The following is a 24,495-nucleotide window of genomic DNA, read 5'->3' on the forward strand; positions in this document are numbered from 1 at the left end:
ACCCCACCAAAAAAAAATTACAAAATTTTAAATTTTTTCCAATTATTTAAAAAAAAAAATTAACAACGCACCCCCCTATCCCAAAAAAAAAAGTTTCATTTTTTTTAAAGATTTTTTTTAAAAAAAAAAAGACTTTCTTACTACCCCACCCTTTATCACTTTTTTAATTGTTTGTGTGAATGCATATCTTTTACCCATTTTATCCATTTAGCTATCCACTTTTAAATGGGTAAATATGAGCGAATACCCATATTAATTACCCATTTTGCCACCCCTAATTACCACTATAAAAACTCAAATTTCAAGTTTCAATGCTCTTTGCTCTCTATTCTTCTTTTATATCTATGCTTTGTTCAATTTTATCATATATATCAAAAAAAAAAACATTGGTTGATTGTTTGAGATTTGTAAACTTAAATTTAAACTTAATCTATACTAGAGTTTGAACATGATAATCTTATAGGAAAATGTAACAAAGAACATACCTTAAGAAGTAGAGGACATATCATAGAGAGGAGCGAAAGCATTTGTTAAAAATCTGATTTCTACCTTTTTGCTCTGACCTTATATTATCATAACTATGAGTGATGAAAAAATATAAAAAATTATGTGATAACTTAAGAGATGAAGTGAAGATCAATTTGTAAAAAATGTGATTTAATATGGTATGTTCATCAAGTATCCTATCCAACTAACTAAATTTGCTCTTCATTAAATATTTATGAATTTTACATTAATTGTGTTACACATTTTTATTATAATAAAGGTCTAATGTTTTTTCACTTGGTTGACCACATAACACAAATATTTAATGACATATTTATTATTTACTCACAAAACAAAGATCTTCTCTTCATTTTCTTGACCTCTAATATTTTTTAGAAAATAATCTAGTCTCATTTACTTGAGTTTTATAAACTTAAAATTAATGTATATTAGAATTGAACAAGAGAATCTTACATAAAAAATAAATAGAAATAAGTGTCAAAAACACACCTAATTATTCTCTTTTTTTGAGTTTCATACCTAAACTATCACTTATTAGTTTGAGAAACGCACATCTCTCTTTTATAACACTCTCACCATGGTGTGTATAATACACTCTCTTTTATTTAAAAAAATGTCACATCACATTCCACCTTGACAAAAATTAAATAAATTATTAGTATTAGTAAAAATTAAAGATTAAAAAATTATTATTTAAAAAAAATATTTTTTTATAAAATAAAATGTAAAATATTTTTCTTACCCTATCATCACTTCCTCTCACCACCCCACCCCCCCCCCCCCCCCCCTCCTTTGTTTGTTTAAATCTCTTTTATAAAAGTATTTGATTTTTACATATTTCACCCCATTTTAAATTTTTTTAAAAAAATAATACTACCCACTCCACCTAACCTTTTGCTTTCAAATTTTTTCTCGTTTTGTGTTAGATATATACATATCGAAAATATTTTTTATTTGCCGCCACAAGACTTTTTTTTGAATAATTTTATTTATTCATGTTATATTCAGTACACAAGTGGAAAAAAAATCCTAAAAATATAACACAAAACGAGAAAAATGTAAAAAAAAAATTAATTAATTAGGAGCGGAGAGTTAAATAGGATGGGGTAGAATTTTTATTTTTTTTAAGAAATAAAATAATATCAATTTTTTTGGGGGAATGAGTGGGTGGTTTTGGGGGGTGAAGTATGAATTTTTTAAAAAGATTTTATAAAGGATTTTTTTGAAAAAAAAGGATGGGGAATTGTCGCATTCATTATAGCGAGTTGCACAGAGGCAGAGACTCAAAAATTCTCCCCAAAACCCTCATTTCGCAGCACACCTTCGATCCTTGACGTTCTAACCTAATTCATTCATGCAAAGATCGATATAAGGAGTTCTACTCACCCGAATTCACTTCCGGAAAGCCCTATGAATTCCTTAATGTCTTAGCTACTAAAAATATGATACAAGACTAGACATACTACCCAATCCATTTTTGGATTGCCCTACACCACACCTCATTCTGATTTCACTTGAGACTGGCTTAATCCCAAATTTTCAAATCACTATAAGCTTTATAGATTCAAATCTTTCATCATTGGTCTATGCATAGCAATCGGAATGGATCATTATAATTTTCTATATTTAATGTAAATTATAACCTACCCCGATGCTAAGTTGATGCCTTGATACTCCTGCAACTTTGTTTTTTTTCCATTGAGTCAAAATTTTAACGAAAAAATTGTAAGAAAATGATCGAGAAAGCCCTATAAAATTCGTCTTTGTTGTGGTCTTCTAACACAAAAAAAAAAATTAGTGTGGTCTTCCAACACAAAAAGAAGAATAGTATGTTCTTCTAACACAAAAAGAAGAATATTGTGGTCTTTGAAGGAATGAAAAAAGGAGAGACTGGTAAATTGAGTTATTAGTTTATGTGCCTTCAAATAAAATCTTATATAATTTCTCCAAAGTAAGAATAACTTTAGAAGAATTTAGTAGTTTGGATAAGAATTCTTCCTACTCAATAAACATAAAAGTAGTTATACTAGAATCAAATCACCAAATATTATAAAGTTCTTTAGCTAATTTTTTATTAAGACCTATTGCGGACATCTTCTCATATTGTTGTTGAGAATTCTAACAAGTTTTCCTTCGTGGCGCGCTAGAGCTTCTAGGGCTAAGCCCTTAATAAAAGCTTCTGCGCCTCATTCATTTAGAATCGGAGGTAACTATATTTTTTATCTTTGAAATCAGATCATGAACTCACACAATATATCTATGTTTCCTTGAGTGATTTCAAATATGTACGCTTTTCTTACTTGTACATTCTTTGCATTAGCATACTCTTTTATATATAAAAAAATCACAGTATTTCAAAAAATTTACTTGAATGACTAGGTATTAAAGAGCACAATGTCATTGCTCCCTTTAGCATATCAAAGATTTTCAACAAGTCAGAACTGGCAATCCTATCGTATTCTGTTCGTTGATAACATCATAATATTGAGTATTGATCAGTTTGAATGTTGAGATTCTTACAGAAAAATCTCCTACCCGTTCATGTTTCGAGTCTCTTCATTGATAGAACTAACTTCGTTGACAAATAATCATTCAAGAGTGAATTAGCGTTGGTAATGTCTAATCAACATTACTAGTGTCATCCATTAAATCAATTGTTCACTTAGCTTCACAAAAGACGGAGTTTGTTAGTGAACAATTAATTGAACCTAAAACAATATCTTGGTCCTTAGCCTCACAACTAGCGTCAAACTACGTACCCTAAAAAAGGTACAATTGAATTTGTACGTGATGTTTAAGGACAAGTGGATTGAATCGATAGAGATTGTATAAAAATACTGTAAATAAAAAATGAATTAGTGACAAATAAACAGATCAATGAAATTGAATAATTAAAGCCTGACTGATTTCAGTGATATCCTTGATAAAGATGACCACAAAACAACTTGAAATACACGAGAAATGATAAGAATTGCAGTCTTGCTTATTATAATTAAAATACGAAAATTGATAGGGTAAAATTCAACGATCCTCTATTATGAAGATATGACCTTTCTTATATGGATGATTTTTCCTTGACTTGATAACTCATAAATATTTCCTATTAATGAGGTCTCAATTGACTTTAATGACAAAGATGTAATGTTAGGTATTGTCCTTGCACGGTTACATAACGACTAGCTTCTTTTAATGATCCTTCCTTTTGAGTATTTAAACTTCAATCAGATTTCGAACTTTATTCGAATTTATCTTCTTCAAAATGATCCTGTTACTTTCTCCCGATGTAAAACACTACTTTTTATGTATATTCGTACACATACCACACATCTATTTTTACCTTATACAATATATTTGCTCCTATAATGTCATTTTCCCTAATGAATTTGCTTTCATGAGACTATTTTGTAACACTACTAAAGTCGTAGTTAAAATTTTAGCTCTCCCAAACAAGCAAACACCCAACCAACTTAACCAACTCAAGGATGTCTAGAAAAGTAAAAGAAAAAAAGAGAAAAAGGAAAAGAAAATCGTAAACAAAGTCAAAATAGTTCTGAAGTTATCATTGCCTGAGTGCGCGTGACGACGACGGCGGCGGCGACGAAGCTGGACAACATTGCTCCAAAGTGATTTCTGTTCTCATTTGATTCCTCCTTCAAAAAGTCTCCGTAATTCTCTCACCATCAATTTCAATTTCACCAAGAAAAGGTAACATCGTTTCCTCCCTTCACATATGTAATTGATGCTCTTGAATTTCCCCTTTTTGAACTGTTTCCAATGCGCTTTTGATTGCTAGAATTAATGGACCGGTGCTTAAACTCAAGTATATTGGTCGTTCTCTTTTTTCTCCATTTGCTGTTGCAATTAAAGAGTTAAAGTTCTGAATTCCGTGGTTCTGCTGTGGACTTGGAATTACCAGTCATTTCATATAGTTGTTGCTGCTTTGACTGTCATTTAGTTATCTTTTTCTTTTCTTTTTGATAATTGTGGTCAGCTTGCGCACAACTCAACTAATTCCACCGATACCTCCCACCACTAATAGGTACTAGGTAACTTTGTCAACCAAGACTAGGATAGATGAGAAGAAATCACCTAGTGTATTTGTCTCTGCTAGGATTTGAATATGAGACCTTATGGTTCTCAACCCAGTTCATTGACTACTAAGTCACACACTTGGGTTGCCATTTGGTTATCTTTTGTAGCTGAATTTTGTACTTCTAGAAACAAATTGCAATTACCTTACCTGGACGCAAGCTGTGCATTATCTTCAATACAACAGTTGACCGGCATACAAAAATTCCTATCACTTAATTTCAGCTATGTTTAGGATGGGTAAAATAGCTAGTGAGTTTATTTTTCTTTATTTGCCTGTAAGGTGTAATTGAAATTAAGTACTATTCTAATAGAGGGGTAGTCGCCTCAAGGATCATTATGAAGCAAGTAAAGATACATCCATTCTTCAAGATTAATTAAATGCTAGAATGTTTCTCAACAAATGGTTGGTAGATTGAAAGGGGTGATTAGCAAGTTGGTAGATTCTTAGCAAATGACATTCATTAAAGGGAGACAAATTATGGATGCAATCTTGATTGCCAATGAAGTTGTTGATTCTAGAGCTAAGCAGAAGAAACCAGACATTCTATGTAAACTGGACATAGAGAAAGCTTATGACCATGTTATTGGAGATACCTTATGAAGATATTAGGAATGGTGGCTTTTGGGAAAAATTGATTGAAATGGATAGAGTGATGTATTTCAACAATCAGCTTCTCAGTTCTAGTCAATGGTTCTCCGACAGGATTTTTCCAATCACATAGAGGACTTAGGCTTAAGTTACTAGTTTCAAAATTAAAAAAAAAATAGAGGACTCAGGCAAGGTGATCCTTTGTCAACTTTTCTGTTCCTAATTGCTATGGAAGGATTGAATAACATGATCAAGACAGCCAAATTAAAAGGTTGGATAAAGGGTTTTTGAAGTGTCTAGAGAAGAGATTGACAATTTGGAAGCGACACATCTACAATATGCAGATGATACACTTATCTTTTGTGATGTTGAGGAAGATCAACAGAAGCACTTAAGAGTGATTTTGGTTCTGTTTCAAGGGGTCTCTAGTTTGCATATGAAATGCAGAAAGAGTCTAATGTACCATATTAATGAAGTCAACAACATGAGCTGGTTAGCAACAATCCTTGGTGGTGAAGTTGGCACTCTACCAACTATATGCTTGGGATAACCTTTGGGAGCCAAATCTATGTTCATAGATATATGGAACAGTGTGACTAAGAAGTGTGGAAAAAAAACTAGCCAAGTGGAAAACACAAAACTTGTCTACAGGTGAAAGATTGACACTAATCAATTTAGTACTTGATGCTCTTCCTACTTACATGATGTTCCTTTTTCCTATCCCAACAAGGGTCACCAAGAGGCTGGACAGTATTAGAAGGAAATTTCTATGGCAGGGTAATAAGGAAAAGAAAGGATTTCACTTGGTGAAGTGATAACTGGAAAGAAGAATGGTGGTTTGGGGATTAAGAACCTAAACTTGCAAAGTAAAGCTCTTCAAATGAAATTGGAAGTATGCAAATGGTAAACAACTGATGTGGGAATGTGTGATTGGGATAAACATATAGCAGAAGACAAATGGATGATCAAAGAGGTGACTTTCCCTTATGAGGTCAGCCTTTGGAGGTCCATTAGCTGTGGATGAAATGAAGAACAACTCAAAGGTGAAATTTTTTGATGGGAGAAAGACCATGTTTTGGAAGGATAACTGGCATGAGAAAGGCAACTTGGAAGAGTTATTTCCTGATGTTTACAACTTAGTTACAATTCAACAAGGGTTTATAGCAGATTTATGGACACTAGAGGGGTGGAACTTCAACTTCAGAAGACAACTCAATGACTGGGAGGTTTAGAGAGTAGCTGAATTTCTTAACACAGTGGATCCTTTCAATGGACTTCAAACAAGGGAGGATATTATAGTGGACAGGAAACAATAAAGGAGTATATAAAGCCAATAGAGCTTATAAACTGATGGATCAGACAAACCGACAGATTACAAATTGGCCATGAAAACAAGTATGGAAAAACAAAATATCCCATAAGGTATGATGCTTTGTCAGGTTGTTGGCCAAAGAAGCAGCTCTTACTCAAGAAAATGTCATGAAGAGAGGGATAGCCTTATGCTCTAGATGTTTTCTTTGTGGGGAGACTTTAAAGACTGTTAACCATCTGTTTCTACACTACAAGTTCACTCAACAATTATGGAGAATCTTTTAAAGTCTCAAAGGCATCTCCTGGACTATGCCTAGGAAAGTTTCTGAGGCTTTAAAGAGTTGGGAGGAAGCAGGAGTACTAGCAAAAGATAGAGGCAGATGGAGATTTCTCTCTGCTTCAATATGGTGGGCAATGTGGAAAGAGAAAACTCTAGGTGTTTTGAGAGCATAGAGAATAGTGTACAGAAAGTGAAGCTCAACTACATTTTGCTATTATGTTTTTGGTGTAATAAGTTGTACTCAACAATGATACTGTCTCTATAATTGATGTTTGTAGACTCAATTTAGCCGTAGAGCAGTAAGAATTGGGGCCACTTGTATATAAGGTTTCAAAACAACCCATGTACTGGTTCGTGATATAATACAAAATTACCAAGTTCAAAAAAAAAATGTTTCTCAGCAAATGGTTGTATTAGGAAGTTCTGATTTACTTTTTTCTTCTGCTTCATCTTCTGTCTGTTCTTGTCAATTGTTTCTTCAATATGAATTAAGTGCTCTTGAGTCTTTCTTGATCGATGGTTATGTAGGCAATTTGGTCTTGTTATTCTATCTTCTTTTCTCTTGTCTTCTTTCTGGTGCGCTATTGATTGTTTCCTTGGGGAGAGTTGGAGGAGTTAAGGTTGAGCACCTCAGATAACATGTTTGGTGAATAGATGTCAACTTCCAGTCTTGAATATTCTTCTAGTTTCTTTACAGATTCTTAACTGAAGGTGAATGATGGTGGTGGTGCACATGGTTTGGAAAATTATAAGGCAAATTCGAGGTTCTACATTTCGTAAACATGGTTCCTCTGTCCCTCCTTTGTTTGATGTAGAACATGGTTCTCTGCCCTCTGTTTTCCATACCTTTCTTTCCCACTTCTTGTAGTGGCAAAGCACATTGAATGATGAAAAGAAGGTCCGTGTATGGAGTCTTCTTGCAGTTCTGTTGCAGTGTCTTTGATTGGTCAAATGAGATAGATAGCTGCTTTATGATCTAACATTCTTGCCAATACATTATCTTCATTTTGCGAGGGGGCAAGAAATTGCTTTTTTTCTTTCCCTTTTTCTATTTTCTTTTTTTGGTTTGGGGGTGGGGGGAGAGACTATTAACATGGATGTTCCCTTATTCATCGTTTGTCTATTTATCTTTCTGATGTTTCTTCAGGGAATGGTTGCTTTTGGGGACTCCTGGATCCAGGAATATAATGAAGCAGGAAAACTCGCGGATGACATCATTTACATGATATCTGAAAGAAATTTGTTGCCCGCAACAGGCCCAGAAGCACAACGCCATTCATCTTTAATAAGGAGGAAGATCACAATATTAGGATTTAGACTTGATATCTTACAGTCTATTGACTCTAAGCTTCCTGGAAAGCAACATTTGTGAGTTTTCCTAATCTGAGTCTTCTTATGCTTAATGTTGTTTAAATGTGATAAATTGCTTGTACTTTGGCAATCTGTTCATATGACTCTTGTCGTGCTGTTAGAGAACTTTGTATATGTTCCTAAATAGGTAGTGGATAGTTGTATTTGACCTGCGCCGAGTATATTTTCATTTCTTGATGGTGAATACTTATATTAGTTGAAATGTGTTTCTGGTCATATTTTCTTTAGAAATCATATTTTGGCTTCTTATCCAGGGTGATCCATACCTAATCCACTTTAATATTGGTCAATCAATTTTCAATCAGGAAAAAAAATATATTGGGCTATCAAATATTTCCTGGCTTCCTTGCTTACAATTCTAAATTAAGAGGGTAAAAATTGATCTGATACAACAAATTGACCTCACTTATCATGAACTATGCATAGTTGCATATTCAATCTGCAACTACTGAATTATGCAAAGTCAAATATTTTCTTCCTTTCCCTTAAAAATGTAAAGCGCCACAAGGCATGCAATTTGAAATGGAGGGTGTAAGAGGGAAATGGATAGCAAACACCAATCATTGTTAGTGATTTGTCCAAATGGAGGATTATAGAAGAGAAAGTATTTCAAATAATCAGCTCTCTTCTTTAGTCTCTGTTGACAATGTCCAGAGTCTAAGTTGTGTTAGTTTGCAGAACTTTTACTTTTATACTTTGGGAAATGCATCCTTTTTCTTATAAATATCTTGAGGGTGGGGGAGGGGCAAGTGTCACAAGAATTTGTAGCAGTTGTCTGTCTGCATATATCTTTGAACACATTGGCCTAATAACATTACTTTTTGTATGGTGATTCTGTATAGATTTGTTAAGCCTTCATCTTTATGCAGGACAGAGAAAGAGATGAATCGTCGCAAGGATATGCTTGCAAATTTAAAATCAAAAGCAGCCGAAATGGCCTCCACTTTGAATATGTCGAACTTTGCCAATAGGGACAGCTTGCTTGGACCAGAAACAAAGGCAGCAGATGCTACGAGCAGAACCACAGGCCTTGACAATTATGGTGTTGTTGGTCTTCAAAGGCAAATTATGAAAGGCAAGTTGTTATATACTTTGAAAACTTCTCCTGCTATTGGCTTTTCTGTTTCTTTTATATGTTATTTGTTGGCTTTACTATTAATGCAGAACAAGATGAGGGGCTTGAGAAATTGGAGGAGTCTATGATGAGCTTCAAACATATAGCATTGGCAGTTAATGAGGAGCTCGACTTGCAAACAAGACTCATTGTATGAGTTAAATTTTTGCTGGTTCCTATTGAACTACCTCTACAGCTTATTTTCCCTGTGAAATACTGCTTTTCTACTATTGAAGTAGGATGTTGACTTTATCGTGCCTTTATTGTCTGACTCAATGCAGGCTACCCTGGACGAACATGTTGATGTTACTGACTCAAGACTTCAGGTGACAATTTTGTTGCTTTTACAACAACTCATGCAAAGCTGATATTGTTGGTTGTTAATGTTGGTACTAATGTTTTCTGGGATTGCACTTCATAACTTCACTAAGAGTGTAGTCGTATATGGGTTCATGGAACACCAGCTTTTGCTCAAACCCTGCACATGATCGAAACATCCACTAAATATTTCGACTGTGAGCTCAATTATTATTGTACTTTAGCTTGAGGTCATTGTAGGAGTTCATAAACTTTAAATTCTTGATCTTCCTCTGAAGGAAATGAGTAGTGTAGAAGCCAATACCATTTGCTCTAGCCAATGCAATCTTCATTCCTCATAACTTAACTATTTTTGCTCTAGCCATCAACCTACTGAAACCTGTCTTATTTATACAGGAAAGGCTATGTTTTGCAGATAGGCGGAATTATTGGGACCTTTTTGATGACATTGATAATTGTTAGTTATGCGGTGGCTTATGACCCTAGTAAAAAAATTCTTTGTTGTTGGTTTGTTTGGGGAAGTGGGGGTGGGGTGGGATGGGTGCGGAATGCTCTAAGAAAATTGATCCTTTTTATTGATATGATGGGAAAATATGTTAAAGAGTGGATAATCCTACAGAAAAAATGTGATATTCGAACATGTTATCCAGAAATGAACCAAAGAAATAGGATTGTGGCACTAATGTAGATAAGGGTGCTTTTCACTGTTTCAAACTCTCTTCTATTTCTCTCGTTCCTTAAGTGCAATTGGGCGATAGAGGAGCCTACTTCACACGGTCTACTCCTCTGTTTTCATCCTCTGAACTTCAAGCATAACCATCTTGAAACCACCCGTTCAATTTCAAACATGTTCCAGGCTATACACCATTATGGAATCAGGTAATGAGACTGAGAAGGTTGATTATGCTCTAAACGGTTTATTGAATCTTCATCTATAGACCATAATGCTGTACATTCACCAAAGAAAATGGGAAAAGAGGGGCATTTGACAATTCCTGGAGTACACCCATGGATGAAGAAGGACAAACTTACTATTTTTACTAAACAAAGTGTTCTGCACCATGGATTCTCATAAACATATACTGCCGTTTGTAGAATTTTGGTGCTTATATCTGTCCCCTCTGAAATAAACTGCGTCGATGCACAATCTATTTTTTTTATAACATTCAAAGAACTGGGCTCTTTGGAGAATAAAGAGTTTGACTTGTAAAATTTTGGGTGTCCTGTACTCCTGTTGCTGCTCTTACCTTGTGGACTTGCACTAAAAGTTTATCATTGTATTTCTTTCAAGTTTGCTTGGCATTCTATACTCCATTGATTGCTAGAGTACGTACTTGCTGGATGGGAGAATGTAAGAAGTCTCAATGCATGTTAACAGAGCAGTTATATTCTTATGAATCTTGGTGATATGTCTGAGATTTTTCAATCTTCTGTTTTTATGCATGGATATTGATAGAACGATGCAGTTCTTTCATTCATCTTCTTTCTTCTACAATACTCTCTTGATGATAATTCTCTGTTCACATTTAACTTAGTGTTTCCTCTTGGTTTTCCTGATAATTGAACAGCGAGTGGGGAGGAAGGTTGGAATTTTGAACAAACGCACAAAGTGTGGTTGCTCTTGCTTGTGCATGCTTTTATCAGTGATTGGGATTGTACTACTTGTTGCACTTATATATATGTTGATCAAGTATCTGTAATTAGGTCGGACAAAAGGTAAACTGTAAATGCAAAAGAACTAGTACATTGAGTGTAAGTCGGGAGAATTCGAACTTTTGAAATCTTCCCTCTGCTTCTGTTTTCATGCATTGCTTGGTTTGATTTGATATGCTCCATGATCTTGAATTCTTGATTGAATATATGTACTTGAGACAGATTTTTCTGAGCTTCGAAACGGCCGAAGTGGAATATGTGTTGAAAATTTGAATATAATTTACAAAACGAAGAAATAAGAATATTTGTAATAGGTAAAAAAGTTACTCCATTGATTAGTGTGGGAAGTAAAAGAAAAATATTAGTTATAAGTGGAAGTTACTGGGTATAATTTCTCTGGAAACATATACTAGGTGAGTTGGAAAATGGAAAACATAGTTTCTCCTTAGCTTGTTAAATTCTCCATTAGATAGGTACGAAGCCACTCGACTAAAAGGAAAAGAAATAACAACAATGCTACACCCCAAAACTATACGGAACCTTTCCGAATGAGCAATGACCTAGATACAAGTTGTTCAGGTGAAAGTTACAAAAGCAACAAATTAAGCTTTTCCTACCAAATTTGGTGAATACTTGGGTTGCCAGAAAGAAAATAATCAACTGGTACAAAATGTTACAGGTAATAAACCTAAACCTACTGTACATGCATGTTATAAGAGAAGAACACCAAATTATGGTATGCATCTCGTAAAACCTTGTCATGATTTCTACAGCTACATTCAAACACAAATCTGACCCCTTGTGGAACAAATAAGTAGAGTGCAAGAAAAAAAAAAGAATGTAGAGATAACAAACTTAGGAGCTAAAAGAACAGATTCCGAGCAGGTGGTTGAGGTTTCGTGGAAGGAGAGTTTGATGAGCTTAGAGTATCAGGTGATACCGTGCTTTCTGTGGTTCCTTTGCTGTTATCAACCAGCTTTGCTCCTCGAGGGTTAGTGAGAAGAGTATTCTGAAAGGACTCTGTGAAACCAGTTGCAATTATAGTGACATGGATCTCTCCATTAAAACGCTCATCTACAACAGCACCAAATATGATGTTGGCGGATGGATCAGCCAAACTTGTGACAACCTGTGAGGTACGTATTTTTCCAAGCAAATCACTATACAAATACTGCCTTGTAAATGGAGGATAAATGGTTTGTTTCAAGAACTTGAAAGTTTGGAAAAACAAAATACATAAAAGAAGTTAAGTTCAGTGCACCTGGGATACTCTATTGACCTCCTGCAAAGTTATATCTTTCCCTCCAGTAATGTTATATACAATTCCAGTTGCAGATTGAATTGAAGATCCAATTAGAGGAGCCAGAGTAGCTTGTTCAGCGGCTTCTTCAGCACGGTTCCTACTGGAAGAAGCCCCAACTCCAAGCATTGCCGTTCCAGAATTTTTCATGATTGCCTTTACATCAGCAAAATCCACGTTTACCAGCCCAGGTATCTGCAAATAATCAGAATGGATTCCAAAATTAGTTTAGTTTGGTTATATGAATCATCTGGTGTACCATGATATTCAAAAGAGAACTTCATGTGGATCAGATACTGAAAGAAATGAAGGGACTCACAGTGATTATATCAGATATTCCTTGAACGCCTTGGCAAAGTACATCATCAGCAAGAAGAAAAGCATTTTGAAGTGGTGTCTGCTCATCAGCAATATCAAGAAGGCGATCATTATGAATTACTATAAGAGTATCAACATTTTTTTGAAGTTTTTCAATTGCTTCCAAAGCCTGAAAGGTCACCAAGATCATATTACAATCACGAAAGCATTTTGGATGACGGAAACATATGATTTAGCATGGAAAAGAAAATCAACCAGTTAGTACAACTTTGAGAGTCTTGTTGAGGTTTAGACTGCTTACAATGTTACCTTAGAGTGCACTCAAAATCCTTTAGATTCACCATAGGCCACCTAACTACCATTAAAAAGGTTGGTGTATCCCAACCTCCCCCCATCCCCGAAAACACACAAATATGGTAAACCCCATGTCTACGCCTTCCCTACTGGGGATAGAAACAGTGGATTTAGATGTCCGGCATGGAACAACAATAATTAGCTTCTTCAAAGATGATGAAAATGGCACTTGCCTGCAGAGATCTTTTGCGTCCTTCAAAGCTGAACGGATATGTGACTACACCAACAGTCAAATAACCTGCTTCTTTAGCTATTTGAGCAACAACAGGAGCAGCACCAGATCCTGTACCTCCGCCCATGCCTGCTGTTATAAACACCATATCTGAACCTTTAAGAGCATTTGCAATGCCTTCCTTTGACTCCTCTGCTGCCTGTTCACCCAACAGAGGATTTCCACCAGTACCTGCATCTCTAGATGTGAAATATATCAATATATCAAGTTATCATAATCCATATAGATAAGTATTAACTATATGCTAAGCTTTACAAAATAACTGTATTTTTCTACGGAAAGACAAGAAGGTGCAAACCAAGTCCGCGAGTTAGAAGCTCTCCAATTTGAATTGGGTTCTCAGCTGTAGACTGCGACAATGCTTGAGTATCCGTGTTTATGGCATAGAAGTCAACACCCTATTATTGGACATGAAATGTTGAGATTTATCATGTGAAATGAAGATGTTAACAGTTGAATAGGGGTGTACATCTGTGCTTGGTTGAGTTTGTTATGGTGACAGATGAACTTATTTGAAAGAAATATTAAGTGATAAAATTAGAAATGGGGCCGATCAAACAGCCAGTGAAAGTGATTTCTAGCTTGTCTTCCTAGCCCACAAGGTTAGCTTAACTCACACAATGTGAATGCAAAGTATACAAACATGGACATCATAATTCAAACCAATACTAAAGCATCTTTCACTAGACAATTATGTAGCTCGGACTCCTCCAAAATTGTTGTGCATCCATGTCGAATTTTTCAAAATGCACCACTTTCGGAGTACCCGACATGGTCCTGTAGATGGATTCAAGATTTGAATAGAAGTGCGTGGATTCCCACACATCTCAAATTAAATTCGAACCTTTGACTAAGAGAGCAGCAAGGTTCTTATATATTTATTGAATTTTTCAAAACAACCGCTCAAAAGTTATTGGCTTCCTACCTACACATGTAGATATTTTTGAAGAGTCCGAGCAACATGCCTACACAGAAAATTCAAATCTGGCTACCATCCCAAGGCAATTGAAGGAAAATGGTGATTGTGCTAAAAATGCAATCAGATTTAGGAAATTAAAAAAAAAAAAAATCCCCACCTGTAACCCGCTGCCGATCATACGGTTAACAGCATTATTGCCGCCGCCACCGACGCCGATAACCTTAATTTTAGCAGAGTTCTTCGGGGACAAGGAGCTGGAAATGCTGAAATGCTGTCGTTTGTAGAGGATTTTCCGGCGAGTCCTTGGAGGGAACCACTGTGTAGGCACGAAAGAAGAGGGAATCTTATGGTAAAATTCTAAGGAATTGGAAGAAGAAGACAATATATCTCCTCTGTTTGAGAGTCCCAAAACCGCCATTGATGCACTCTGTGCTTTTTACCAACAATGAGGCAACAAGTATCTCAAAAGTTTTTTTTTTTTTTTTTTTTGAAAAAAAAGAAACTTTTTGATGATTATGTTGATGGTTCAATTTGGTTATGTTTTTTTTTTTTTACCTCAAATAACTAACGGGTTATTACAAATCAATCCAATCAAATAGAGTGATTTTGAAAGTTTTTTCTTACTGAAATTACGGATTTAGTAAGCGTTTGGTCATAAATTTATTAATATTTTCCACTTTTTAAAAAAAAATTATGAAGGTAGATTGATGAATATAGGGTTATGTTTATTTATATATTTTACAAAGAATATTTGAAATGATATTTATGATTGAATGTACTTGAATAAAATTTCAAAAGTGAGTTAGAAAGTATGTTGTAAATTGTTTTTTGAATCTGAAATTCGATTTCAAGTTTGTATACAGTAAAAATAGACAAGACATGTGGGCAAGTCATACAATGATGCGTGGAAGGTAATAAAAACAACGATGATACCCCGAAGTCTGAGGGTACAATTCACTTAGTGAGATTAACATCGGGCTAAGGAGTTGAATGCTTGCAGGTAACCCAGTAGTCAACACTAGCCGTTATAAAACTGTCCCAGAAGAGATGTCGGACGTTACTCTTCCACTCTTGAATCAAGAGAGGTTAATTCTTAGCAAACATATCCCAAAAATTCATCCTATAAAATCAACAAATTCATCACATTATACACAATTGAATTCTTTTACCAAACACTAAAATTTTCTCTCTAGCAATTACGTTACTTGTTCATCAATAACTTTCGAGCTTGTCCGAGGATATTTCCACAACACATGCTATATTTGCTTGATATTATTTAATACATTCGATTTGTCTTATTTCAGTTCTTATTTATAACTTTGTTTATTTACATATTTCTTCATCTCGTTCAATTCCATCTATGTGTCCTTTAAACATGGCATATAAATGAGAGAATATGAGATATAATGCATAGCTTTAAGAAAGAACATGGATACATGACATAAAGATTGTACTGGCCTCAACACTACTACTTTTGCTTAAGTTTTCAATTCTGAATGAGATCAGACAGATCTGGAGCGAACTGCAGAGTGAGTAACCATTGATGAAGGAGATATACACGATAGATGCAAATAGCAATTATGGAGCCAGGTTCAATGGTTCAATGATGGAGCCATGTTCAATAACGAAACTACAATGTTAAATAGCAATTATTGGAACAAAAGTCCTTTTGAAAGCACAAATAAAATTGGAGGGACTTCAGCACCTATAAAGGATTTCAATTTAGTGGTATAGATGTTGTTGCATTCCTTTACTCTTTAAAAGATTCACAAGACTTGCATGCCAAATTTTATAGCTAGCAATTGACATGACTATATTAAAGATAATAATGCTCCCATCATTTTATATCATGCTAACTTATCATGCATAAATAAAAAATTAAGATAAAATATGTAAAAACATGTCATATGCTTATTAAATTATTACTACAAAAATCGAGTAGGGATAAATTTTACTCTCCATCATATTCTACCAACCAAAACAAATTCTGCTGAATGGTAGTCTTGGAACAAGCATCAAGAAGAGAGGAGCAAGAGAAAATTATAATTAATTGTATTAAGTAACTACTAGTCAAAAGTCACAACTAACCATCACAAATTCCTATACTAAACACAATTTAAGTGGGGCAATACTTCTATTACTACAACTTTCATTCATAGTTAGATTGCTTAATCGGGTCAATATTTACTTTTTCGATACATTTTTATTTGTTCAGTTTAAACTTTACCTGCTTCGTAAAGAATCGTTGTTAAATATTTTATGATAATATTCATATTGATTGATGTGTAGTCTTAGACTTTTAGAAATGATTTGAAGAATGAATAATTTATATTAAAAGTAAAACATGATTTTTTTTTCTTTTGATATGATAACAGTGAAATATATTTTAAACATATAATGAAGAACAAAAGAAGTAAAAGTGAACAGAGTGAGTACTTAGGAGTTAGGTCTTGTTTAGCATGAGAGATAAGGAAGATCTAATCTCGAAATTAATTTTAGTATAAGTTTATCTCATGTTCAGTTAAGATAAAATCATGTAATAACTTATTTTTACATTAAAAATTTAATCACGAGATAACTTGTTTTTCAAAACGGTCGCTTAGCATAGTAACTAGTCACAAGTAACTACAACAATTTCATGTGAAGCTGCGAGGTAAACACAAGTTAAATTGAGTGGGGTTGTGCAACAACTTCCATTACTACAACATTCATTTTAATTATTAATTACTCATGTTTCTATTTATATATCATCATTTTAGATCTCACGTACATTAAGAAATTAAGTAAGTATATTATTCTGTTTATTTAATATTTTTTTGAAGTCAAATTTTCAATTATGAATTAATTAATTTGGCCAATACTAATAGATATGAATTATTTACTAAGTTTTTCTATGTTGGTGAAATGTATAGTATTTTTCAAGACTAATACTCCTTAAAAGAATATAATAGGAAGAATAGTGTCTTTTATGCATTAATTTTGTGAAATGATAAATATTAAGGATTTAACGGTGTTTATAGTTTCTAAATATGATTAAACAACACCAGCTCGAAAAAACTACCTGCTTTAGTAGCCTTTCTAAAACTCTCTATACTTCAAATTTTTTAAAATTGCTAAATCCTCTTTCGCCTTCCTTCATCTTCTTCATCATTCTGTCGAACCCAAATATAGTTCACATTCCCGACCAAACTTTCTCCGGTAATTCTCGCCGGAAATGTGGAATCTCCGGCGTCTCTCATACTTATTTGTGCTCCTCAGCTGCTTCTCAGTTACTACTCAAGCACTTAACAATGCAACCACTAAATGGCTCACACTACACGGTAACTTCTTTTCGTTGCTTACTTTCCAATTACTTCCTCAAGTTTGGACCTTTTTTTTGTCAACTTTGAGTTAGCTGAACAATTTTCGCTGAGTGTATGAGTTTGAGTTTTTATTCAGGAAATTGTTAACCTCCAGAGTTCGCTTTAGTAATTTAGGTTTTTTCACCAAAAAAAATTGTTAGAGGATACTGATCAGAGTCTTTTGAGTAGAATTTCAAGTCCAATGCTTCTCCAACCTGCCCACAGGGGAATTGAAAAGTTAATTAATCAGTTTGCCTTTTGCATTCTTTGTTATTCCTGTAATCAACATATATAAACATAAACGAAAATAATGGAAGGAAAATATAGTTCCAATCCCACAAAAGAAAATGAATTTTCCTTAGAGAATTTAATCCCCTCACACTTGCCCAAGGTTTGGATTAATTCCTAATAGAACAGTGTTCTGTGATATTGGCAGTTGAAATTATAAAACTATAGTGAACTCAACAAACGAAGTAAATCACAAGATAGTAATTATTGTTTTTCTTTAAAAAAAATTATGCAAAGAAAAAGAGAAGAAATATATGAATTTTGTGTGCTTTTAGGAAGTAGAAGATTTTGTTTTTGAGTGTGTCAAATGAGGTGAAGCCTCGGATAATTTATAGCCATCAACAGGTGTGGAAGTGGCTGTTGGGAAGAGAGGTAACTCTTTGTTGAAAAATTAATCCCGCAAATTTTAATTGATTAACTTATTTCGCGCGAATTAATTTAAGTTAGAAAAGGGAATGAATTAATGAGAAATGGAAAATAATATTTGTCCAAAAATTCACATCATTTGCCGAATTCGAGCGACGAACAACCTTTACTAGCTAGAAGGATTGTTTCTATTTAGAAGCACAAAAGATCTCCTCTTCATCACCAATGAGGGAGAAATGGGCTCTATTTTTCCTACGACTTAATTTATTCCATTTCCTAATTCACATTACGCCTCATCTTTAAGGCTTAACCTTTAAAAAAACCAACATTCTTTACAATATTTCATAGTTAATATAGTGTTTTTGTTTCTTGTTTGCAGGAGATGCACCGTTAGTTATAGCACGTGGTGGATTTTCTGGATTATTGCCTGATTCAAGCTATGATGCATATATTATGGCATTGGAAACTAGCTTGCCCAATGCGATTATTTGGTGTGATGTGCAACTCACTAAAGATGGGGTTGGCATTTGTTTTCCTGACCTCAAGCTCGACAATGCTTCTGACATTGATTTTTACTTCAAAAATAAGAAGAGTAAATACTTAGTGAATGGAGTACCAACACAAGGATGGTTCTCTATAGATTACAATTTCAAAGATCTCGCGCCCGTCACTTGTAAGTCCAAATATGTTCCACATGTATATCATGTTATAAGTCCAAGATTCTGGAATCAATGTTTAAGAATAGCAATTTTGCTGCAATATCCCTTCCTATGGTTTATGATATAAATTATAAACAACTATTTGCAGGGACTTTGTCTCATTTACTATCTTTCTTTCTTTCCTTTTCCTGCTCTATATAATAAAGCGTTCTTCCATGTTGGATTTTTTTACTCTTTCTTGAAATGGCATGTTGGATCCATAAGTAAATTTATTTGCACACCACTGGTAGTTTGCAACTCCTTGATGAACTGCAAAAGAAAGAACCCATCGTTTCAGGACCGCATGTGGGCACATCTTCCTAAGTTGACTCCTTTGGTGAAGTGTGAATGGGCATATTTATACTCGAGAACATTATGCTAGTATTTATAATCCAATTGAAATATAACCCTTCTCTCCATAAGTAATTTGAAATACACTTTTGATTCTTCACATATGTTTAAATCAAAGACAATCAGTAATGATGTCTAATAACTCGGCTTTTAAGACAAATACCTGCCGTAAAAAAATTAAAATTGGTATGGAAAATTATGTTAGTCATATAATCTAGAGAATCATAGCCTTGTTAGGGATGCTGAACTGATTACTTTGCTTGTAGCAGTTACTTACGGTGACTGAAGTTTCTACTGACTAAATATTACTTTTATTTTTTTTGGACAGTGAAGCAAGGAGTTTATTCACGAACTTCAAGATTTGATGGAACACAGCAAAGCATTCTTACTGTCCAGGATGTGGTAAACCAAGTGAAACCTCCGGGATTATGGTTGAACATCCAGGTACTTATTTAGTTGTGAAAAGTTTCCACTTATAAGGATATAGTTGTTTGGTTTTAATTTATTTCAGATTCTTTTCATTTAAAGTTATCAATTAATGTGTTATTACAACATATTGCTGTATATCATTGGATCTTGCTAAATGTTGCCTTGAGTTTGTGTTGGTACCGCTTTTATTGATCCTTTGTTTTGCAAATCCTTTTTGCAGCATGACAACTTCTTCAGCCAACATAATTTGAGTATGAGAAGTTATATTATATCCCTGTCCAGGAGTGTTCTGATCAACTATATTTCATCGCCTGAGGTGAATTTCCTCAGAAGTATTCTGGCACGACTCAATTCACGAGTTACAAAACTCGTTTTCCGATTTCTCGGACAGAATGATGTTGAGCCTTCAACAAATCAAACGTATGGTTCTTTATTGAAGAATCTCACATTTATCAAAACCTTTTCCTCTGGAATTCTTGTTCCCAAATCTTATATCTGGCCGGTGGACAACTCCTTCTACTTACAACCATATACGTCACTTGTCTTAGATGCTCATAAAGAAGGTCTTCAGATTTTTGCATCGGAGTTTGCAAATGATGTACCTTTTGCTTACAATTACAGCTATGATCCCACATCTGAGTATTTGTCCTTTGTTGACAATGGCAACTTCTCTGTTGATGGAGTACTGTCTGACTTCCCAGTAACTCCATCAGCGACAATAGGTAACCACACTAATTGATGAATAACAGAATCTCTGTGCTCTTATTGTTGCTTTCATAATATTAGTTGCTCATTCTAGTAAATTACTTGACTATGAATACAATGACTTGTTGAAGATATCTTCAATTTTGGGCAGTCCCAGAATTTCTTTCATTTCTCAACAATTATTTCCTGTTTTCTGAATATCTTATTGTGTCCTTGGTGCAAAGTAAATCTAGGCAACTCCAAAGTTTCTGGAGGATGAAATTTTGCTAGTTTACAAGTCCCGAGTAGTGAGTGGAACTGCAATCAGGGTGTGTTGGACTTTGAAAATGCATAGGCTAATCCTAGAAGAACATAAATATAAATGTTTCTACACACATGTGTGATATATAGAGTCAAATTCATAAGAGTGGGTGACCACTATAAAGTCCAATAACTGGTTTTGAGGTGATATGCTTGTCCTAACCTTAATTTGGGAATAAAAAGGAGACATGAAAGGAAAAGTAAATAGTTTTCTTCGAGATAAATGATCACTGATAGTGATATCAAAGAGCAGACAGTTGGACAAACTAGATTTGTAAATGTGGTGGATAAGGTGAAGGTGATCGCAGTTACCTCGGTAATAGCTTAGATTTGAGTATCTGACAGGACCTTTTTTGCATTTTATATTCATGGATATTTTTAGTTGGTCTTGAAGCTCTGTGCAATTTCTCTTTCTACTGTGATAATCTTCATTATTCTTATACTTCTTGTAATGTTGCAGATTGCTTTACTCATTTGGATAAGAATGATAAACCTCGAGGTAAGCCTACTAACAACGCTCTCATTTTTGTTAGACCGGTCACCGGTGAATGTTATTTTGCTCACTAGATGGCTTTTATACCCGAAATATGAAAATGCGAACCATTATCCTGCGAAACTTATGAGCTAGTACTATACTCAAGGTAAAAATGGACTGGAAAAGGTTTGATTTGAGAAATTTTGAGTTTGAGATCAATTCTCTGGTCTAATAAAATGAGCTTGGTTTCAAATTACTATTCCAGAGAGACTCTTCTATGAAAGAGTAAGCGAAGAATTTGAGAATTATATTGTCTTGGAGATACCTTAGCTTTTCAAGAGAAAATAACCTTATCGAGTCATGTGAATCCAAGCTAGCACTTCTAAAGCTTTGTGCAACGACACGACCATGCTCATATCTTGAGTAGGACTAAATTGTTCTTCTGTACAAGACGTTATATCTCACTCTTTCTCCATTTTCCTGTTGGCCTACAGAAAAGCTTCTGATTATCACATCTGAAGGAGCAAGTGGAGACTACCCGGGTTGTACTGATTTGGCATATACAAAAGCTGCTTCGGATGGTGCAGATGTTCTTGACTGTCCTGTTCAAATGACAAAGGATGGAATACCCTTCTGCCTGGGCTCTATTAATTTGATAGATAAGACTACAGTTTTTCAATCGCTATTCACCAATATTGCTAGTACTGTCCCAGAACTGAACATAACTAATGGAATAGTCACCTTTAACCTTACTTGGGATGAGATTAATAGCCTGAAACGTAAGTCCAATCTACTTCCCTTTATATTACCTTACAACTTTTCAAACTAAACATCTACCGCCTTCAAGTTTTCAAGATGCTGAAGATAGTATGTTTAAAGACAAAAGTTGTTGACGCATCATCAAGTTAATGGGTTGAATTCGAACCTTATAACAAGAAATCAGCTTGTGAATTGCCATCTTTTTTGCTTGCATATGAATAATGTAGATATACATTTTCTGGATACTGGTCAGTTAACTAAGTTAGTGACAAAGCCTATTCTTTCCTCTTAAAATTAATAAGGTCAACTTCTAGCTTAGCATAAAATATTAACTAATGTACTTAACATGCTCTAATTTCTTGTAGCGGAAATAACAAACCCATGGTTAGAGTTTAGATTGTACCGAAATCCAAAAGCCAGAAATGAGGGAAACTTTGTTTCATTGGTGGATTTCTTGACATATGCAAAAAATGCCACAACTGTATCTGGTGTCATGATCAGCATAGAGGTGAGTTTATTTATTGCCGGTTCTGTTGACATTGTTAATACCAACAACATTATGTATCAGCAAATGTTAAGTCCATATTACATCTAAATGCTAATATCCGTTCTGCAGTAGCTTTATTCAACGTGACTTAAATTTTGACAGTCCGTCAAAGGGAATCAATATTCCATGAAAGCAAAGAACATCTTTTGGAATATGGATGCAATGATTTTTAACTTCGGTAGTTGACATGATGGATTTTACCTTAATAGAATAAATCCTTTTTGCTCTTGTGGTTTATGTTTTGCATGCAATTGGCACTAAGGGCTGGAAAAATAATGCCTTGAGATGGAAAATTCCAAAATGGAAACGACAAAGTATTTCTCTTAGATGCAATACTCGTTACAATTGCTTTTCAGTTTCCTATTTAGATCCTGTTTATGGCTAATAAGCAATACTTGTAAAATATTTGACTGATGTCGAAATAAACGACATTTTTCTCAGTTTGTTTTAAGAAGCAAAATTTTACTGCCAGAAGGACGCAACATAATTCCATACCTATTCATTTTTTATCTGTCGATGTTCTGGAACTTGTGCAGAATGCAGCTTACCTGGCAAATCAGGGATTTGGTGTAACTGATGCTGTTCGTGAAGCCTTAAGGAATGCTGGTTATAATAATCAGACAGTGAAGAAAGTTATGATCCAATCAAAAGACAGTTCAGTTCTGAAAGAATTTAAGAAAACCCGCTATGAACTTGTTTATAGGGTTGCTGATGATATCAGTGATATTGAGAGCTCAACTATATCCGAGATCAAGAGCTTTGCTAGTTCTGTAATTTTAACCAAGAATTCTGTTTTTCCAAGTGAGAGTAAATTTCTTGTTGGGAAAACAAATGTGGTGGAGAAACTGCACTCATCAAATCTCTCAGTATACGTTCAACGCTTTAACAATGAATTTGTGTCTCAAGCATGGGATTTTTTCTCAGATTCATCTGTAGAGATAAACAATTATTTCATTGGAGCTGGCATTGATGGTGTTATAACAGATTTCCCTCGTACAGCTGCTAGATACAGAAGTAAGTAATTCCTTTACTTACATCGCATTCCACCCCTAGCTTCTCTTTATTTATTGCTCCCTCATTTTTTGTGCATATCTGAAATTCATGTACATGCAAAAATTTCCGTCTACCTGTGAAAGTAAGCTGCAATCTGCCATATGGTGCTTTTTCTTGTGTATTAAAGTAAAACTACTACTGATTTGGGCATGTAGTGATTGTATTTGGAAATAGCACTGATTTGGGCAAGTATGGACTTACCCTGTGATTCAATACTGAGATATATTCATGTGCTGGGTTATAGGGAACCGTTGTTTGCGTTACAAAGTCCCACCACTGTATTTTAGCCTTGTTAGTCCTGGAGTTCTCCTACAATTCATGTCTCGTCAATCTTTGCCACCAGCAGAAGCTCCCAGCCCAATACTTACGGAAAGTGATGTGGTTGAACCACCTCTACCTCCTGTTGCAAAGATAACCCCTACTGCTCGCAATGAGTCTACAGCTAATGCAGCTCCCACCTCTCCAATCGGTCAATCCTCAGTTGTAGCTGGCGTTTTCACATGCTGCCTCACCATTCTTCTTGCTGATCTTGTCATCTTTTGATCTCAGTAAGACCATTTTGTGCAATTGTATCTCCATTTTGCAGGTAAATTTCATTTTAAAAAAAAATGAGTAGCCTATATTTCGTTTATTAGGTCAATCAGTTAAATATTAAGAATGTAATTAATCTAAAATTATGTTAATCCTTTGGTAATGAGTAAAACATGATAGGAACTTTTTGTTACCAAAATATTATAGCAGTGTTAAAAGAGATTAGACTAGCCCTTACCGAGACAATATAAAATACTCTCTCACTGACCCTCCGTTTTTCAACTAGTATGTCGT

General features: G+C 34.6%; 3 protein-coding genes across 3 annotated transcripts; 2 read left to right on the forward strand and 1 right to left on the reverse strand.

The window, feature by feature from the left end:
• The first annotated feature begins 3,962 nt into the window (after positions 1-3,962).
• Positions 3,963-11,464, forward strand: LOC102591530 (syntaxin-52-like). The gene is made up of 6 exons (XM_006344816.2): positions 3,963-4,212; positions 7,927-8,147; positions 9,020-9,225; positions 9,315-9,415; positions 9,546-9,590; positions 11,151-11,464. The coding sequence occupies exons 2-6, from the start codon at positions 7,930-7,932 to the stop codon at positions 11,280-11,282; spliced, it is 702 nt and encodes a 233-aa protein (XP_006344878.2). The 5' UTR covers positions 3,963-4,212; positions 7,927-7,929; the 3' UTR covers positions 11,283-11,464.
• A 151-nt stretch (positions 11,465-11,615) lies between these two features.
• On the reverse strand, positions 11,616-14,826 carry LOC102591872 (cell division protein FtsZ homolog 1, chloroplastic-like). The gene is made up of 6 exons (XM_006344817.2): positions 14,516-14,826; positions 13,738-13,837; positions 13,381-13,610; positions 12,855-13,022; positions 12,497-12,730; positions 11,616-12,364 (listed from the first exon to the last, which is right to left on the reverse strand). Exons 1-6 carry the CDS (start codon positions 14,774-14,776, stop codon positions 12,098-12,100), a joined length of 1,260 nt encoding a protein of 419 aa, XP_006344879.1. The 5' UTR covers positions 14,777-14,826; the 3' UTR covers positions 11,616-12,097.
• A 2,618-nt stretch (positions 14,827-17,444) lies between these two features.
• Positions 17,445-24,349, forward strand: LOC102592424 (glycerophosphodiester phosphodiesterase GDPDL3-like). The gene is made up of 9 exons (XM_006344818.2): positions 17,445-17,678; positions 18,733-19,026; positions 19,731-19,846; positions 20,052-20,553; positions 21,297-21,335; positions 21,806-22,090; positions 22,436-22,578; positions 23,154-23,631; positions 23,915-24,349. The coding sequence occupies exons 1-9, from the start codon at positions 17,573-17,575 to the stop codon at positions 24,211-24,213; spliced, it is 2,262 nt and encodes a 753-aa protein (XP_006344880.1). The 5' UTR covers positions 17,445-17,572; the 3' UTR covers positions 24,214-24,349.
• The last annotated feature ends 146 nt before the right edge of the window (positions 24,350-24,495 follow it).

Source organism: Solanum tuberosum, unplaced genomic scaffold (genome assembly GCF_000226075.1).
Source record: "Solanum tuberosum cultivar DM 1-3 516 R44 unplaced genomic scaffold, SolTub_3.0 scf00056, whole genome shotgun sequence".
In the NCBI taxonomy this organism is placed as follows: Eukaryota; Viridiplantae; Streptophyta; class Magnoliopsida; order Solanales; family Solanaceae; genus Solanum; species Solanum tuberosum.

Excerpts from the sequence above, each read along its gene's own strand:
- LOC102591530 (XM_006344816.2), top strand. The coding sequence starts at position 7,930 with ATGGTTGCTTTTGGGGACTCCTGGATCCAGGAATATAATGAAGCAGGA. Across the intron at positions 9,226-9,314 it reads TCAAAGGCAAATTATGAAAG|AACAAGATGAGGGGCTTGAG; the intron begins GCAAGTTGTTAT and ends CTATTAATGCAG. Across the intron at positions 9,416-9,545 it reads ACTTGCAAACAAGACTCATT|GCTACCCTGGACGAACATGT; the intron begins GTATGAGTTAAA and ends GACTCAATGCAG.
- LOC102591872 (XM_006344817.2), bottom strand. The coding sequence starts at position 14,776 with ATGGCGGTTTTGGGACTCTCAAACAGAGGAGATATATTGTCTTCTTCT. Across the intron at positions 13,611-13,737 it reads GCTTCTAACTCGCGGACTTG|GTACTGGTGGAAATCCTCTG; the intron begins GTTTGCACCTTC and ends CTAGAGATGCAG. Across the intron at positions 13,023-13,380 it reads GACGCAAAAGATCTCTGCAG|GCTTTGGAAGCAATTGAAAA; the intron begins GCAAGTGCCATT and ends GTGACCTTTCAG.
- LOC102592424 (XM_006344818.2), top strand. The coding sequence starts at position 17,573 with ATGTGGAATCTCCGGCGTCTCTCATACTTATTTGTGCTCCTCAGCTGC. Across the intron at positions 19,847-20,051 it reads GATTATGGTTGAACATCCAG|CATGACAACTTCTTCAGCCA; the intron begins GTACTTATTTAG and ends TCCTTTTTGCAG. Across the intron at positions 22,579-23,153 it reads GTGTCATGATCAGCATAGAG|AATGCAGCTTACCTGGCAAA; the intron begins GTGAGTTTATTT and ends GAACTTGTGCAG.